This window comes from Trichomycterus rosablanca, chromosome 10 (genome assembly GCF_030014385.1).
Source record: "Trichomycterus rosablanca isolate fTriRos1 chromosome 10, fTriRos1.hap1, whole genome shotgun sequence".
Lineage (NCBI taxonomy): Eukaryota > Metazoa > Chordata > Actinopteri > Siluriformes > Trichomycteridae > Trichomycterus > Trichomycterus rosablanca.
This window is the reverse complement of record NC_085997.1, coordinates 3,898,998-3,918,222: the sequence shown is the minus strand read 5'-3', so window position 1 is coordinate 3,918,222 and position 19,225 is coordinate 3,898,998. Positions and strand designations below refer to the sequence as shown.

General features: G+C 43.1%; 1 protein-coding gene across 1 annotated transcript in view; it reads right to left on the bottom strand.

Moving 5' to 3' along the window:
• Positions 1-18,880, bottom strand: part of rgs7b (regulator of G protein signaling 7b) — a 62,171-nt gene extending 43,291 nt beyond the window's left edge. The window contains exons 1-2 of the mRNA XM_063003552.1: positions 18,791-18,880; positions 15,584-15,696 (exon numbers count right to left, since the gene is read on the bottom strand). Coding sequence (XP_062859622.1) covers positions 15,584-15,661 — 78 coding nt within the window. The 5' untranslated portion in view covers positions 15,662-15,696; positions 18,791-18,880. The remainder of the gene's footprint in view (positions 1-15,583; positions 15,697-18,790) is intronic.
• Positions 18,881-19,225: the final 345 nt, after the last annotated feature.

Genomic DNA, 19,225 nt, shown 5'->3' with positions numbered 1-19,225 from the left:
ACTCTCGTCGGCACCCCTAGATGCTGCTCCTGATTTCTCGTCAGCGCCCCCCGATGGCGCTTCTGAATTCTCCTTGGTGTCCCCAGAGGGCACTTCTGAACCCTCGTTGACGCCCCCCGACGGCACATCTGGATTTCTGTCGGCAGCCTGCGTGCCACCATTTTTATCACGCCTGCCTGAGGACATCTTAAATTACTTCAAATTTGCCCCTCAGGGCCCAGGACCTCCTTGTCTTTTTTTTTTTTTTCCTATTTTTAAGGCACTCCTGGAGTAGTGCCTTTGGGGGGGGCATATGTCACACTAGGAGCCTTTGTGTGCTCCAGTGTGCCTAGTTGCCACACCCTCTCTTTCGATTGGTTCCCAAGGACTAATGGGCTCCAGCTGCCCTCTATTTAAGAGGTGTGCTGGAGCACAAACATTGGGAACTGTTTTGTTTTCATGTGGACTTTTGGTGAGCACGGTAGGGGTTTTGTTTCTAGCCTATGTTCCTAGCTTATGTTTAGCCTATGTTCCTAGCTTATGTTTAGCCTATGTTCCTAGCTTATGTTTAACCAATGTTCCTAGCTTATGTTTAGCCAATGTGCCTAGCCTATGTTTAGCCTATGTTACCAACGATGTTCTTAGTTTATGCTCATGTCAAGTCATGTTAGTAGTTTATGCTCATGTCAAGTCATGTTAATAGTTTATGCTCATGTCAAGTCATGTTAATAGTTTATGCTCATGTCAAGTCATGTTAGTAGTTTATGCTCATGTCAAGTCATGTTAGTAGTTTATGCTCATGTCAAGTCATGTTAATAGTTTATGCTCATGTCAAGTCATGTTAGTAGTTTATGCTCATGTCAAGTCATGTTAGTAGTTTATGCTCATGTCAAGTCATGTTAGTAGTTTATGCTCATGTCAAGTCATGTTAGTAGTTTATGCTCATGTCAAGTCATGTTAGTAGTTTATGCTCATGTCAAGTCATGTTAGTAGTTTATGCTCATGTCAAGTCATGGTAGATAGCACTGTTCTTTATTAATAAATATATTAGTAGACATCTCTGCGTGTGTGTCCGCCCCCTTTTGCCTCGGTCCGTTGACCCCGCGTGACACATTCATTCATTCATTCATTCATTCATTCATTGTGTTTTAACGCCGCTTTATCCTATTCAGGGTCGCGGAGGGTCCGAATTACTGGGCGGAAATACCCTGGACGGGTCGCCAGTTCATCACAGGATACACACACCTGACTGCATGTCTTTGGACTGTGGGAGGAAACCGGAACACCAGGAGGAAACCCACACAGACACTGGGAGAACATGCAAACTCCGCACACCGGCGAATCAAGCTGTAAGGCGACAGCGCTACCCACTAAGCCATCGTGCCCCCCAGTGGGTCTTAAACCTTTTTAAACCTTTAACTGGACTCCAACAGGTCACAACAGTAAACGGACATCCAGAGGGACTCACAAATGCTTTGATGTTTAGTATTAATAGGTCCAAAGGACAGCGCAGACCGAACCTCCACATGTCGTCAGGTGTGCGTGGAATAATCAGAATCAGAATCAGAATACTTTACTGATCCCAGAGGGAAATTGCAGTTTTTACAGTAGCACCCAATTATGTAGAAATAATAAACACTCTACTAGCTTAAAACAAAGAAAATAAGAAGAAGAAAGTTTGCAAATAGAAGTTAGAAAGTTATTTACACATAATTAAATAATTAAAATGCTTATGTTATTATTATTGCACATATTAATACTGAATATTGCACAGATAAACCATAGTGAAATATATTTAATAATATAATATATTTAAAAATATATTAAATTAAAACTAGTGATCTAGCAAGTGACCCAGGCAGAGAAGGGATCAGATGTTTACATACAATTTTAAGGAATTTCATTTACCTTGTGTGGTGGAGATGTATAGTGGGGACTCAGGGTATCTATTATTCTAAGTCTGGAGCACAGCTGGTGCATAACTTAGCACTAAAACTTAGGCATAAAATATAAAACTCAGAGAAAAAGGCGAGAACGAAGTGAGCCTCCCGTCAAGATAAAGCTTCACTCATGTAAACACAGAGACATGCGTCAATTAGTGGACAATTACTGAACTACTGGGATTTTTAAACAATCAGACCGGGCATTTGGTTTTCCAGATTTTGTCTGTTAAATCCAAAATCTGTTAAATGGAGGTCCGTTAAATCGAGGTTCCACTGTAATTGTATTAAGGAGTTAATTTTAGATTCTAACACATGCAAAAGAAGAAAGTAATTAGGTGAATAAGGAAAAATATGTAGAGCAAAGTTTGTCACCCTGTGTAGGGTGTATACCTGCTTCACACTCAGTGATTCAGAGTGGCACCGAATGTACCATGACCCTGATCATTTTGCCACACCACCCACCTATTTTATTAATACTCAATTCTGCATTGCAAATTTCTTTATTGATTTGATTGATTGATGCCCTGTCATAGATTCTGTGCACATACTGTGAGTCTAACGGCTCAGACCGTCACACAGATTGATTCGTCTCCGTGTTTGATCAATCATGAATGCATGAATGTGAAATAAGCCTGCGTCCCAGTTCACCTCCGCGAGCTTCGTCCTTCTTCCTCTCTATTACAACCATGACGCTGAGAAAAAGTGACTCGGTGCAGCCGAGGCAGCGGAACAGCTCGATTCCGTTCAGCGTTTCAGGGAGGGGCTGAATCTGGAATTTTTTTTACATCCCTATTAGGACGTGACCGGTCACCCGAAAATAGGACGCAGCCTGTTCCGTTGATAGCGCTGGGACGAGCTTTGTTATTACGATAGCTAAAATAAACCCGTTCCGACCGAGGTGTGATGATGAGAGCTGTCGGAGGGACACTCGGGGACAGAGCCGTCAGAAAGAGAAGAAGAAAGAGACGAGGAACGGAGGGAGAGTCGAGATGTTAGAGGTGACAGTCAGCCGTCGATGGGAAGCGGTTCTATTTTTATAAGCAGGTCTGGATAAGCAGAGATGTCCAGATGTGCAAAAACATGCACAGGCACTTGACGATTGTGGATACCTGACAGCTCTGCCCGTCTCATCACCCTTAAGGAGACACTCATGGCTAGACAGCGTGCACATGATAATATCATGTCTGTTACTTGTTGGATTCTGGTTGCGGCATTACATTTATTTATATTATTTATACACTGATCAGCCATAACATTAAAAATTACCTTGTTTCTACACTCACTGTCCATTTTATCAGCTCCACTTACCATATAGAAGCACTTTGTAGTTCTATAATTACTGACTGTAGTCCATCGGTTTCTCTGCATGCTTTGTTAGCCCCCTTTCATGCTGTTCTTTAATGGTCAGGACCCCCACAGAGCAGGTATTATTTACATGATGGATCATTCTCAGCACTGCAGTGACACTGACATGGTGGTGGTGTGTTAGTGTGTGTTGTGCTGGTATGAGTGGATCAGACACAGCTGCTGGAGTTTTTAAATACCGTGTCCACTCACTGTCCACTCTATTAGACACGCCTACCTAGTTGGTCCACCTTGTAGATGTAAAGTCAGAGACGATCGCTCATCTATTGCTGCTGTTTGAGTCGGTCATCTTCTAGACCTTCATCAGTGGTCACAGGACGCTGCTCACAGGGCGCTGTTGGCTGGATGTATTTTTGATTGGTGGACTATTGTCAGTCTAAAAAACGCTACTCTTTAACCAGTAGAAATAGTAAAAAAACAATTGCACCTGTGTAGTGCATCTACAAGTAGAATACAAAGGAAAACATAAAAAAATAAGAAATGGAAACCAAAGTACCCCGAGAACACCCACATGGACCCTGGGACACCCTCCAAGCAAGATCTGAACCTAGGTACCCAGGACACCGCTACTACAAAGCACCCACACTACCTGCTCCACAGTGCTGTAATGGTATGATGATGTTTACCAGCTTCATCAAAGCCCATTAGCTGTACAATTAATCGTATGATTGGCCGCTTAGACAGGTCAGTTCTTGGAGTGGCCTGAATAACACTAAATGCTTTTGATCTTTTATTCTTTCAGCTGACACCACCGGTCAAACACTTTCAAAGAGATCAGAAGAACCGTCAGATCTTTTCATTGATCCGGCTGCGCTGTCCCGCTGGGCCCTGGGTCACCACAGAATAGAAGCAACATCCTCGGGAGGACAGAAATCCCAATACTTCCCTTTTAAACACATGAAGTAGAGCAGCTGTTCAGTCCACAGAGGTGAGTACGTCTTCACATCAAGGTGACGTGAACAAAGCGATCAGATGGCTCGGAGCAAGGTTTGGAGCAAGAGGAAATGCGCTCCTCTGGGAAGTGTATCTGTCGGAATTATTACCTATTTATCCAGAAAAGCATTTGATGTTGGACATGGTTGCTTGGCGCGCAGTAGTTCATCCCAAAGGTGTTCGATGGTGTTGAGATCAGGGTTCTATGTGGGCCATTGAAGTTTGTCCACACCAAACTAACCCAATCATGCCTTTATGGACCTGGGGTAGAGTCATTCTGAAAAGGAAAAGAGCCTTCCCCAAACTGTTCCCACAATTTTTGAAGCATACATTTGTCCAACATGTCTTGGTATGCTGAGGCGTTCAGATACTGATCAGCCATAACATTAAAACCACCTCCTTGTTTCTACACTGTCCATTTTATCAGCTTCACTTACCATATAGAAGCACTTTGTAGTTCTACAATTACTGACTGTAGTCCATCCATCTGTTTCTTTGCATGCTGTTCTTCAATGGTCAGGACCCCCACAGGACCACCACAGAGCAGGTATTATTTGGGTGGTGGATCATTCTCAGCACTGCAGTGACACTGACATGGTGGTGGTGTGTTAGTGTGTGTTGTGCTGGTATGAGTGGATCAGACACAGCAATGCTGCTGGAGTTTTTAAACACCTCACTGTCACTGTTGGACTGAGAATAGTCCACCAACCAAAAACATCCAGCCAACAGCGCCCCGTGGGCAGCGTCCTGACCAACTCAAACAGCAGCAGTAGATGACCGATCATCTCTGACTTTACATCTAGAAGGTGGACCAACTAGGTAGGAGTGAGTGGACACGGTATTTAAAAACTCCAGCAGCGCTGCTGTGTCTGATCCACTCACACCAGCACAACACACACTAACACACCACCACCATGTCAGTGTCACTGCAGTGCTGAGAATGATCCACCACCTAAATAATACCTGCTCTGTGGTGGTCCTGTGGGGGTCCTGACCATTGAAGAACAGGGTGAAAGCAGGCTAACAAAGCATGCAGAGAAACAGATGGACTACAGTCAGTAATTGTAGAACTACAAAGTGTAAGTGGAGCTGATAAAATGGACAGTGAGTGTAGAAACAAGGATATGGCTGATCAGTGTATGTAAATAAAAGCATTCTAATTCACTCCCCATGTCCTCCACTAGGCAGCCAACTACACTATATTAATTATTCTCTATTAATGAATATTAATCGCTATTGTGAAATGAGCTCTTATGTAGCACGGCGTGACCTTGTAGCCTCATAGACGTGCTATAAGGTGTGAGAGATTATGAAATCTGGGTCAGCCAAAACAAAGCCTTAACACATCATGATGGATTTGGCATTCATTGTTACTTTTGCTGTTGACCTACATATGTGAAGATATGCAGGAACACACACACACACACACACTTGTTTAGTGAATGTTTTATAACCACTATTTGCACTGGTAATATTCTTAGCTAGATGGATATATGAGCTGCCACAGGTGACATTGAAGGAGAACAGCCATGCTTAGACATGGACCACAGACTCTTTTGTATTAAAGCAAAAGAAAATATAGGTGACATGGTGGCACGACTGGTTAAAATGGTGCTGTACAACCCTCGAGTCCTTGGTACTTCAAACCTTCACTCCAGTCACTGTCTGTGAGGAGTTTGGCATTTTCTCCTCGTCATTATGCATTTCACTTCATCGTGTTGCCCTGCCCAGGGTGTGTTGCTTGATCCTAGTCTTGGAAAAAACTGGGCATGAAGGTACACCTAGACTGGAATCCACTCACCCCAACCTGGAGGCAAATCAAGGCTAGCCAATCGCCGCTCGGGTGGCGCAGCGGTAAAACACACGCTCTTCACCAGAGCTGAGATTCCGGATACATGGTATCGAAACTCAGCTCTGCCTTGCTGGGGCATGCGGGCGGCTGCATGAACAACGATTGGCCGGTTGTTCAGATGAGGGGCAGGACTTAGCCGGATGGGGACTCTCTCTCAGACTAGTGCGATTACGCCCTCTGCTGGCTGGTTGGTGGCGCCTGCATGGAGATGGGGAGGAGTGCGGTGGAAGGGTGTGATCCTCCGTACGCAGTGCTTCGCCACGCTACACTCGTCAAGTGTAGGTGATAAGATGGTTGATTGCTGTGCACGTGTCGGAGGAGGCGTGGAGCAGCTTCATCAGCCCTAAATGGGAGCAGGGATCAGTATTAGTGAGAGGATGACTGACGGGTAGAAATTGGATGCGCTAAAGTGGGAGAAAAAGGGGTAAAAAAAAAAAAAGACTAGCCAATCTATTATCCGCATGCTTTGGGAGGCTGGTGGAAACCAGAATACCAAGCAAAAACCTTTAAAGACTTAAGAAATAGGGGGAATTTCTCAAATAAAGGATTCAAGAAAAGGATTGAACCCAGATCCACAGATCCTCTGTTGCTGTTCAGCACTCACACCACCACGCCTTTTTCATTTTAGTGCCACAGCTAACGATAATATTATAACTGATCCTGGTCCGTGTGTTGACACGAGCGAGGATGTGAGTGGGTGATCCAAAAACATAGAAACAGAGGAGAACGAGAAGAGGGTAATGAATCGCATCCTGGGAAATGAAACACGCCCCGGCCATCGTGACGTCATCATCTAGACTCCTCTTGTCAGCTAGCAGCAGAAAGGACATGTTTACCCGAGCTGAAAGGGTAGACACACAAGCACACACCGTCATGCCAATCAGTCTCAGACACGAGCCTTGGCGGGTCTCGGGTATGTTTATCCCTGCCAGTGTATTCCTGTATCCAGGCAGCGCATCATGCCTGGTGTAAAATGTATCAGCGGGGTGTGCGGTGCATTATTCAGAGCCAGAGTAGCACAGACCTCACCCAGTTTGTACTGAATTATTAAACGTTATTAAATATATTCAATACGCGAGGCAGCGAATTAGCGCCGGGGTTCTCATCAAGCCTCCCACAACGGAAAAGTCCCACAAGGACACGCACGTGTCTCAGCAGGTCCGGAGATTAGTGCCGCCGATTCGGCAGATGCCGAGTCTTGTAAGTTTGCTAATGTATCAGGTACGTGTGGTCAAATATTCCGACCGCGAGGGCTAGATGCCCCCTCAGGAGAAAGTAAAGGTGCAGCACTAAGCGCAACTTGATACGGCCACATTATGGCACCCGTGATGCCTTGGACAGCAACATTCGATTCACGAGGGTTGTATCCAATTACACAACCTGTGCTTGGCACTGCCTACTAACTGCACTCTGCTTCCTGTGGAGGGTTTAAAAGCTTCTCAGTATGGTCCAAAAGTTCAGCAGCGAATAGAGATGAAAGCTCAGGTTCTTTTTACAACCCCAAATCAGAAAAAGTTGGGACGGCATGGAAAATGCAAATAAAATAAAAATGCAGTGCTCCTTACATTTACTTTGACTTTTATTTGATTGCAGACAGGATGAACCTGAGATATTTCATCTGTTAATATACTGTACCTCCATTACTGCATTTCAGGCCTGCAACACATTCCAAAAAAACTTGGGACGGGGGGCAATTTAGGGCTAGTAATGAGGTGAAAAAACTAAATAATGATGTGATTCCAAACAGGTGATTGTAATCATGGCAGCATCCAGGAAAGGCTTTGATGAGCAAAGATACTCAGAGCATCTCCAGTTTGTCCACAAATGTGTGAGAAAATGATTAAAATGTTTAAAAACAATGAACCTCAAAGAAAGATTGGAAGGGATTTGCATATTTCTCCCTCTACGGTGCATAATATCATTAAACCATGCAAGAAATCAGGAGGAATTTCAGTGCATAAAGGCCTTCTTGTTATGGAAATTACATTCATTTGCACAATGACTAGGAAAGTAAAGGCACCAAGTAAACCGGCAAAATACACTCGCTAATCTGTTGTTGTTTTTATCTAAACTTACAGATTATTTGTTTATTTCTATGCTACATTTCCAATATATGTTTTGTGTAGATTATATTGACTCGTGACTCGACTCAGACTCGTATTTTGTGACTTGTGAACATCTCTGGTAAGAGTGCAGTTGGGAGCAGCTCTCAGAACTCCATTTCCCAGAAGCCCCAGCACTGATTACTGCTGATTATGGCTGATCAGGCACACCTGCAGGGCTCTGCATAAAAAGCTCACCCAAACCATGGCTCAGTGCTGCACCTTTGTAGAGGGGCAGACGGTATGGTAACTAGAAAAATGGTGAAAAGCAAAGAAAAATACAAGTGAAAGAAAGAAAGAAAGAAAGAAAGAAAGAGAGAAAGAAAGAAAGAAAGGAAAAAACAGAAAGCTAAAACAGAGTAAAAAAAGTAATATAATAATAATATCAAAGGAAAATCTGGGTGAAAAGTGTGAGCTGAACTTAAAGGGTTTAGCTCACTGTCCTTGTCTAAGTTTAGTAACTTCTGAGAACACGAACATTGTAGTTAAAGGAGTGTTTTCAGCCCTACGGCTGAGGATAGTTTTGTGTTGGACTTTATCTGTTTACTACTTATTTAATTTTTAGTAAGAAATGCTGTTATTTGCATTTATTCAGTTTGCATCACACAGATGATGTGTGATTTGCTTACTATTGTCTCCCTTTGTTTGAGTATGCCATTTTCAGCATCTCCTTTGTTAGCCGTTCCCTCCTTTTTTTTTTACCACCACTTTTTGTGAGTTATTTTTCCACTCGTTTTTGAACTCCCACTGGAGAGCAGTGGTAAAGCACTTTGGTAAAGCTCCTTGGTTCAGTGGGTTGCCGGTTCGAATCCGGCCTCAAGCACTCAACTGTGAAAGCACACAAACACTGTATGTTCATCTCCACAACTCATACATGGTTTTCTTTGTTATATTAGTTCACATTCACTGTAAAGTACTAAAGTAAATGAACCAGGATCTCTGCTCCCCCCCCCCCAATCCCATAACATGTTGCACCAGCCTTCCTGCATAGTCCACAGCTCATGGTGACATTGGTTGGCTCGCTCTCACACACCAGGATTAGTGGTTGGTTTTGTGACATGGGAAGATCAGTACAATCTTGTGGCTGCTACACAGCGACTTGGGTTCAATCCTTGCCTCGAATCACTGTCCAAAGAGTTTGGCTGGTTACCTGCTACGACTCTGAAGTAAAATAGTAAAAGTAAAAACAGAAATGTAAAAATGATTGCAGGTTTATTTTAAGTGTTGTGCTGAAGTCAGACATGCAATCATTCAGTCTTTTATCTGAATAAAAGCCATAATTCAGCCTTTGTGCTCATAATGGCCTGGAATTAAACTCCGGCGAGGCTCTTCTTTATAGGCCACGTCACCAGTGCACACACAATACACACTACGCATGGTAATGATTAAAGAATCATTATCAGTCATTGTTCAAATAATGCTGTCGGTTAAAAAGGTCAAATACATTCATCAACACCAAGAAGTGACGTTTGATTTGAGCCGAGAATTCAGGCTGCTGTTCTAATTTGAACGTCAGCATGGAATCTGTCTGCGTGTATAGCTGCAATCAGAAATATTCAAATCCCATCCAGCTTATTAAGTATAATAGTAATGTGTGTACATAATTTAATAAAAATCTACAAGAGGAAACAATATTTATAAGATACATACCAGCAATTTTGAGAACATCAGTCAATATCATGTTGAGTTCTCTTGACAAATGTCCATTTGCACTATTATTCCACTAGCCTCAGTACTTGGTGGAACATCTAACAGAAAATGGGCTTCTGACACCTCTTGTGGAATCTTCACCCATTTCTTCTGCAGTAGCTTCCAGCTCTTTGAGGTTTGATGGCTTTTGTGCTGCACAAAGATTTTTACATAGGATTTAAATCCAGAGACTGACAAGGCCAGGATATTCCAGGTTTAATTCCTTAACCAAGCTTCATACCAAGGATCACAGTCTTGGTGGAAAGTCCATTTATCACCAAGGTTCAGTTTGTCCACAGTAGGCAGAACATTCCTCCTCAATTTCTTGGTATGTCTGTGAATCCATGATTCCAGTCACATGGTGAAGCATAAAAACAACCCTATGTCGTCACTGACCCACCTCCATATCTGACCGTGGGGGTAGTACTCTTCTGGTTATAAGCCTTGCCTTTTCCAGTCTTGAGTCTATGATTCAACTCCATAGAATCGTGTCCCAGAACTTTATCCTATCTAAATCCCCTTCTGGTGTATTCCAGTTGACCCTGTCTGTGCTTCTTGGACCATCTGTGAGTCTTTTGCAGCAGCAATTGGTGTTTTTATTGTCCGGATGAAATTGCTGGGACCTCTGGATGATATCTTGGGTTTTCTGCTGCGCCATAGGGTTGGAACTTCCATGCAATACTTCCAACACGGTCTTACATTTACAGTATTTAGCAGACGCCTTTATTCAAAGTGACTTAAATTGAGACTGTACACATTGGAAGCAATTGGAGGTTAAGGGCCTTGATTTAGGGTCCAACAGTGGCAAGCTGGCAGATGTGGGGCTTGAGCCAGCAAGATTACGAGGTAGTCCTGTACCTTAACCGCTGAGTTACCCCTGCTCCCATTGCTTCTTACACCCTGCATTCTTACACCATTCCCTTTTTGGTGCAATGAGATGATCCCATCTCTTAGCTTTTGTGACGGTCTTCATGGTTTTGATGAAAAAATGCAACTCTGATTTATAATTTGATGAGATGTTTTATGCTTGCTGGTTATTAGTTAACCATCAACTAATGATGGTCACAGAGCGGTTAAAAGACTTACAAATGGCCAAATGTGCACACATACAGAGCCACAACGCTGTACTCCTCAATGTACTGAACACCGTGGATGATCAAAGATGTGAATAAGTAAAAGTGAAAGTCTAAAGATAGTAGCTTAGCCTGCTTGGATTTCCACTGAATGGAGAAATTGGAGTAAAAATGGATTCAAGCAAGAACAGTATTTTCTCTAATAAATAATAAAGGCTTGTCATTTCCTATCAGCATCATTTCATTGACTCCATGCTCTTTGTGGTTGCTCATGTGGATTTCTCCTCTCATTATCCATGTTAGCCTGTACATTTGAAGAGAAACTACTTCAGCCAGCATGTTCTCTCTCATTTTATCTTCTAATGCTTTTTCTGGAGAGGTGGAGAGGGTCACAGCAGCATCAGGCAGGTTCCTCCATCCAAAAAGCCAAGCTCCTACTCCTTACTGAGGGATAAATTTGTCCTGGAAATGCCTGGAGCAGCTTTAGCAAAAGCCAGTCAGGGTCACCTTGATAAGATTTCCAAATCACACCGACTGGCTTCTTTTAATTCAGTGGAGAAGTGGCTCTGCTCTCAAGAATGGCAAAGCTTCTTACTTATCCGTTCACGGAGAGTAAGCCCAGCCACCCGGGGGAGGAACCTCATCTCCACTTGTACACACATCCTTGTTCTTTTAGTCATTACCCATAGCTGTGATGACAACAGAAAGCTTTTTTTCACAAGCTTAGCTTCTACTATTCCAACCAAAATCAATATCATGAACACATAACTGAATGTCGCTTTTATTACACATCTGTCCAAACCGTGAGTGAATTAAATGTAACTAAATGGTCATTATGGGTCAGTAAATGGTTTTGTTTTTGCTGTTGTTGTTGTATTTTGCAAGTGTGGGTATATACTGTATATTGCTCAAACGATTAAGTGAACACAATCATCACAGCAACCGGCCAATAACCCAGCTGGGGATTTGACCCTATTCATCACTCCGCCTCCCTAGAGCCAATGATTGACATCTTACATTACATTTTCAGCATTTAGGAGACAGATTTATCCAAAGTGACAGTCTAAAAAAAGGGGCTAAAAGGCTTTTTTAGGGGCCCAACAGTGGCAACCTGGCAGTGGTGGGCTTTAAACAAGCGACCTTTTAATTACTAGTCCAGTACCTTAACCTCTAGGCTACAACTGCCCTTAATTATAGGGCATGCTAATAATATATAAATAATAATAATGCATAAAATGTTTCTGTTCGGATCAGCACGCTTTGTAAATGGGTATGTAAACTGGCGCATGCACACTGAGGGTGGGTAATGGTCTGAACTCTTCCTCAAAAGCTCCACTCCTAGTTCGAATCAACCATTAGCTGTTGGAAATAATTATGAATTAGCTTTTTTTATGCATCTTACTCCCCATTTTTCTCTCAATTGAGCTTGACTTCCGCTGCCGAGGGATACCCGATTTGCATCTGAGGAGAGCACGTCACTACACACACATCTTCTGACGTGCACAGCTCTCCTCTTCTCACCCATGCATTCTGCACAGGCGTCTCTTCCGCCAATCAGGGTTCTTACACAGCGTATGAAGACCCACCCACCCACCCATAGTCCGGCCTCCACCCTGCAGACACTGTGGCCAATTAGTATCTGCTGCAGGCAGTGCCAATTATGCCCGCTAGATGGCGCCCAGCCGACCGGTGGCTGGTGTGCTAGCAGAATATCCCGCTGCACCACTTGGGTGCCTGAATTAGCTTTTTTAATCGACAGAATAAATCAAACATGGACTTCATTAGCATCCCTACTATGTCATGGTTTTTCAAGGCTCGCCACCCAAGGGTCGCAAGCTGAAAAACATGACAATGGGTCGCTGAGAAAAATAATAATAATTAAATAAACAAAATGTAACAGGCACTTAAACATGAAATTAACTCACACGAACGCACCCTTGTGGAGGCTTAACTTTACATCTTGTAAACCGTAGTGGGACCAGATTGCCACCAATCTCATTAATTAAATATATTACGTTTTTGCGTTGTTTGTGTTGCCTGGGTCGCTAAAAAAATCATGGATAAATTGTGGGTCAGTTGGACTGTGTGACACTGCAAATTAAATCCTTTACAGTGGAATTAAAGTTTTACGCAACTGTTCTACTTCTTCTTTCGGCTCCTCCACAGTGAATCACTCGTCTCCATCTTGCCCTGTCCTGAACATCCTCGTCAATCACACCAACCACCTGCATGTCCTCCCTCGACACATCCGTAAACCTCCTCGTTGGCCTCCCTCTGATCCTCAGCACCCTTCCTCTCACAGAACTCTCATCCCTCCTCTGCACTCGCCCCAACCATCTCAACCTCGCCTCCCTAAGATCCATAAATATCGTGTCAAATTTGTGAAATGAAGCGATATGTTTATTAGGCATTACTGACTGTTTCAGCCACAGATCAGTGTCTTAATATTGGCACTGATTGAGTCTTTAGCACTAATCCTCCTAAAATTGCTGTACTTTCTATGAAGTGTGAATGTAGGTCATGTCACACTCCATCTGTACGTATATCAGCAAGACAAATAGGCCCCAAAATGGATCCATAACAACTGCATGCGATACATGAGAGCATTTCATCAAGCAGGGAGCAAAACCCAGTGACTCACATGTGTGACGGAACTGGTTTATGTATGTTGAACGTAACGTCTAGGACAGTGATGACAGCAAAAACGGCTCCGTTCCCATGACGTGGGGAGAGGTGGAGCGGTAAGAGACTGGACAGTCGTGTGATGTTTTTGACAAATGAGCCAAGTAAAGTCATTTACTCAAGGTATCGAGACCAAAATACACCTGATCGTAAGCCAAAAAAAAATCAAACACAAATAAATAGTCAATTTATGATCTTGAGATCAGATAGACAGAATATCTAAAGATAAAAGCAGCACTGATGTTCAGAAACGCGGCTACGTTGACTGAATGAATCAGACACGTTGCCTTGAGTATAAACAATGAGTCAAAGCAACCGATGACTGATTAGCCCATTCGTTATCTCCAAATCCCCCCTCGGGCCCCCAAAACAACACCTTCAAGGTCGCGAGCTGCTCCTCACATCGCTGTATAGCAATGATTGCCTGCTTTTTCAAGTCCTGAAATTCATTCGTTCAATTATTCTCTCATTCACTGTCTGTTTTACCACCCCTTTATCCTGGTCATGGTTGTGCTGGGTCTAATTCATTGGGCAAAAAGCAGTAACCACCCTGGACAGGTTGCCATGCAGCCCATCACAGGGCAGACACACACACACACACCGGAGGAAACCCAGACAGACACAGGAATAGAGAACAAACAAACTCCTTCCAGAAAGGACCCTGGCCCCTAACCCTAACCCAAACCCTAACCCAGACCCTTCTTGCTGTGAAATGAAATGAAATAACTGTGATAAATAATTGAGTTTAACATAGTGAACCAAATCAACCAGCTATGGAATAACACCCCCCCCCCCCCCCCCCCATCTCCTCTATTTCTACATATGTCACATTAAATGGTTTAAAATCTTTAAACCAAATATTATAAAGACAAGAAAATAATAATACAAATAAAGCAGCAGATCATTTGTCTGCACTAGGGGTGTACTGACATGTATCCCCCCCAATATCTAGGAGTTTCTGATTTCTGGGGGTTCGACTCCCAGACTGGGCTCACAAACAAAAAGCTTATGGCCTTACATGATCCTAGTTATATTTATAAATGAGGCTGATGTGTATGACTGAGAGACAGGAAGGAAGATGTGTCGTCACTAGGGATGTAACTATACACCCACGATGCGATGAGATACTGGGTTCACGATACGATTTTTTTAAACAAAATGAAATTGAAGACAAATTATGACAAAGTTTCCTTTTATTATTTCTCTTTATATAAAATACTGTGTTTATATTTGTGCTTATCTTTTATTTATCTAAATAATGAGTGTCCTTTTATTTCTGAGGTAGGTACAAACTATGCAAAACAATGCTGCACATTTCTCTTTTTGTATAAAAAACCCCCCTAAAATTTTAAAAAAATCCCACATTAAATAAATAAATAAATGAATAATACAAATAAAGAAAGTACCCTCACATAAACAAATTTGGCTGGAAAATTCCGAACCTGGCAACCGTGTAGTGACGTCAACCGGGCAAGGTGAATAGCGCCTGCGCCCTCTGCTCTATAAAGTGAATATCGATTCATTATACATGTAAACCGATTTGAATCGTTACACATGTGAATCGATTTTTAACTGTCTTGTGGTGCATCGTTACATCCCTGGTCGTCACCCATGTATCAGTGTGGATCTGATCACACAAATACAAGCAAAACTACTTAAACCCTCAAGAAGAGAACAGCTTTGGGCCAACGCTCCCGTGTCTGCAGCATTCTAGTGACTAAAATTACATTAATTATATACTGTAGATCGCAGTACTATGCTCTGTCAGGTGACTGAGTGTGTCTTACAGGGGGCATGTGACAATCTGCAGCCCTCCTCATTCGGGTGTGGAAGGGAGTGGGGTAGCTGTGGCACCGGGAGAAATCGGATGCAATTAGATTGGGGAGCAAATGAGTGGTTACTGGGTAAAATGACCAAACTGGAAAAACAAGAGAACATTCAAAAAAAGAACATATGAAGACCTACTTTTCTGTAGACAAGCATGTTGGGAGATTCATCGGCTACTCCGTTGCTGCTCTGTTTACAGCTGTTAGTCTGCGCCATACTTGCCACTTATGGACATCCAGCACTGAGTAGTCCTGGATTAAATAGAAAGATTGCATTAGTGAAATAAGATCTAACAACCTGACAACCAATTAATTGGACATCCTATTTCAAAATGCTCTGGCTACCAGATCCTCCATTCTTCTCTCTAGGCTTCCCACACTAATCTGGAAAGTGCCTGTGAGCCTTTGTGCCCATTCAGCCATAAGTGCCTTTGTAAAGTCAAGGCTCAGATGTTAGATGAGAAGGCTTGGCTCACGGTCAACCTTTCAATTCATCCCAAATGTGGTAGGAAGGTTGGGTTCAGAAGCGTGAACATTAATATGGAGGTGGTCACTTTTGAGAGATGACCGCTTAAAGTCACTTCAGTTCCACAAGTGTCAGTAAGGTCAGGCAGTGATGTTGGGCAATAACGCTCATAGAGGTACCTGGCTGGCAAACCAATTTTTCAGGAGCTCACCTTGTGCACAAGGACATTCGGGGCATCTCATTTATTCAGTGCTGTCAACTAGTTTCCTCCTCAATTCATTTCTGTTCATTCCAAACCTGTTTCCTCAAGGGCACGAGGGAAGGAAACAAGGACGCAGGAATCAAGGCTGAACGTGGTCGTGAAAGAAGGACGTCCTCGCTCACTGAAGCATCAATTTAAAGCCACGTCACTTATTGACGACGTGTTTCCAGCTGTGTTGCATCACCGGCATCAATGACAGTAGTAGAATTATTATTATATTAAAATGAAGTACATTAAATAAAAATTAGGGTTCACGCAGAGAACTTGCACACAAAGATCCAAAAAACTTCCACCTCGATTCCTCGGGGTGAATTTTTCTAAATGAGACGTCAAGATGTCTAAAAGATATACGACTTTAGACGATTTCTATGTCACAAGAAGAAAAATGTAGAATCTTTCTGATTTAATCAGGCATCTTTTTAATGTCATTAATGAACCAGAACTGAACCGGCAGTCTGATGTCCTAAAACATGCCAGTCAGTTAATTAGCCGCTTTAAAAATACAAGTGAGTTAATGAGGCCCTGCACTGGTGCCCAGAACGCATTTCTGCCAGGCGCCCAGTGTTCCCAGGATCAGCTCTACTGGCGATAAATGAATAAATGACTGACAGACACATGGATATTCAAACTTGCCATTAATTAAACTGGTCTGAGAAGCTTAGAGACCTGCAAAACGTAATCCTGTCAGGACCCTGATACTTCATCCACAGAAATCCATCCTCCATCCCAACCAGAAATGAGCTCTACCTGTTCTTGGACTTCAGAGTATTAATCAGGTGGATGCCAGATTGGCATGAAAATCTGCATAAGCGCCATGAAAGCGGTATGAAAGTGATGCATGCCTGGATTGCTTGTTAACACCAATGGTGGAAGCATAAATAATTTGATACCATTATTTTATACAATAGGTGTGGCTTACACACCTACATTCTATTATTATTAGTGCTTATAAAGGCTTCTAGAAGCACTTATTTCCTGTAGAACCTTCTAGATAATATAAATCTAATATAAATCTGTCAGCAAGTCTTCAAGCACCCTAAGTGGTTTTTTTTGTTCCACATTATCTAAAAATGACCTGTTTTACGGTCCAAATGGTTCATAGCCCATAAAGAGGTCCTTCTTTCTCTTTTTTCTTTTTTAATCAATCTAGTCATATCCAATTCCCCAATTGCACCCCTGTCTTGACTGAGGAGAGCTGAAGACTCTCCGGCTGCTTATCGTCACCCACAGAGAGCCTTATCGCATGCACAGAGCCATGCTATGCTATTCCATGCGTATCCACGTCTTTTGCAGTAATGCAGTCACCCTCCCTTTCTTAGGCTGTGCTGGTTGGACACTCGGTCAGGTCGATAGCACAGCTGAGATGTAAGAGGGTTAGACCGCTGGGTCTCTGAACATGGCTCTTTCTGCATGGTTGTGGTGGAAATCGAATACCCCCACCCCCATGTGAGATGTGTATACAAGACATGACACTGACACCCTGTTTTTGGCACATAGGATAATGTTCGTCTAATGTTCAGTGGTATGTTGCTCCACAGCTTTGGCACTTTGGAGCAGAATAAGGACACAGCAAGCTTTAAAAGACAAATACAATGATTTAAAAGACAAATACAATGACCGCATCCCGCCACTAGATGGCAGTGTTTCCACATCAGCATTTAACTAAGGCAGTTTTCCAACAAGTGATGTTGAGAAATATTTACAAATAATCCCAAAATGTACAAGAAGGGAAAATTGAAGCAGAGGGAAAGTAATTTAATGAAAAATGGGAACGTGAATACAAGTTTATGCTTCAAGATTGTTTGTTTGTTTGTTTATTAGGATTTAACATCATGTTTTACACTTTGGTTACATTTATGACAGGAACGGTAGTCACTCATTACACACAAGGTTAATCAGTTCACAAGGTTATATCAAACACGGTCATGGACAATTTAGTGTCTCCAATTCACCTCACTTGCATGTCTTTGGACTGTGGGAGGGAACCGGAGCTCCTGGAGTAAACCCACGCAGACACGGGGAGAACATGCAAACTCCACACAGAAAGGACCCGGACCGCCCCACCTGGGGATCGAACCCAGGACCTTCTTGCTGTGAGGCCACCGTGCCGCCCCTTATGCTTCAAAAAGAGAAACCGGTACGTCTCTTGTGTTATGAGGCCGTGTCTGTGGTAAAGGAGTACAATATAAATGTAAGAAAAACAACAAATTGTCCGAAACTTAAAAGGCAGACTGCAGTCACAGCAGGATACGTTACAATCGGCCCTTTAAGGGCCACCATAATGCAGATGTGGCCCTCGGTGAAAATGAGTTTGACAACCCTGATCTAAACAGAGGAGTCAATATGACTGCATGAATGTAAGGCATCGTAGCATCAGGTCAGAGCACAACAGGATCATGCAGCCATCAGTATTTACACTAGACATGGCAACACGCAATAAAATGCATCATTTTATTGATCCAACCATCAGCCAGATGTTAATGCATGCACCAGGTCTGATGAATGAACCGCTGCTTTGCGCTGTCAGTGTCAGTAAACGTCAGTGTTGTGCACGGTGCTCTGCAGCACCGACCCGGTTCTATCACGCATTGTGTGTACATAATAAACATCAGTATTACCTGCTGTAATGTCCGCTCGTACGATCCCTCCTGCCACCGGGCTTCGTGTATCCACTGCGGGTTTACCAGCCTGCAGATAAGCCACGCATTGGAAACCGCGGATGTTTTGGCGCTCGTCCGCCGCAGCCAACTACCACCGCTTCCACAGAGCTGACGGGCGCGCGCACGAAGCTCCAAGCGCTGACACGTGCACGCGCTTCAGCGTCACCGCGCAGGCATCCGCGTGTCCGCAGCCTGACTGAAATCGTTTCTACAGTATACTAAGTGCAAATTCAAGTATATATTCAATACATTCATTTTATTGTACATTTATTCCTTCACTTATTCATTTAGTGTCAATCTGGTCAGGGTTGCGCCGGATCCTGAGCCTATCCAGGGAACTGATGGGATCCAGGGAACAGGGAAATGTTTTATATATTTATATATATATATATA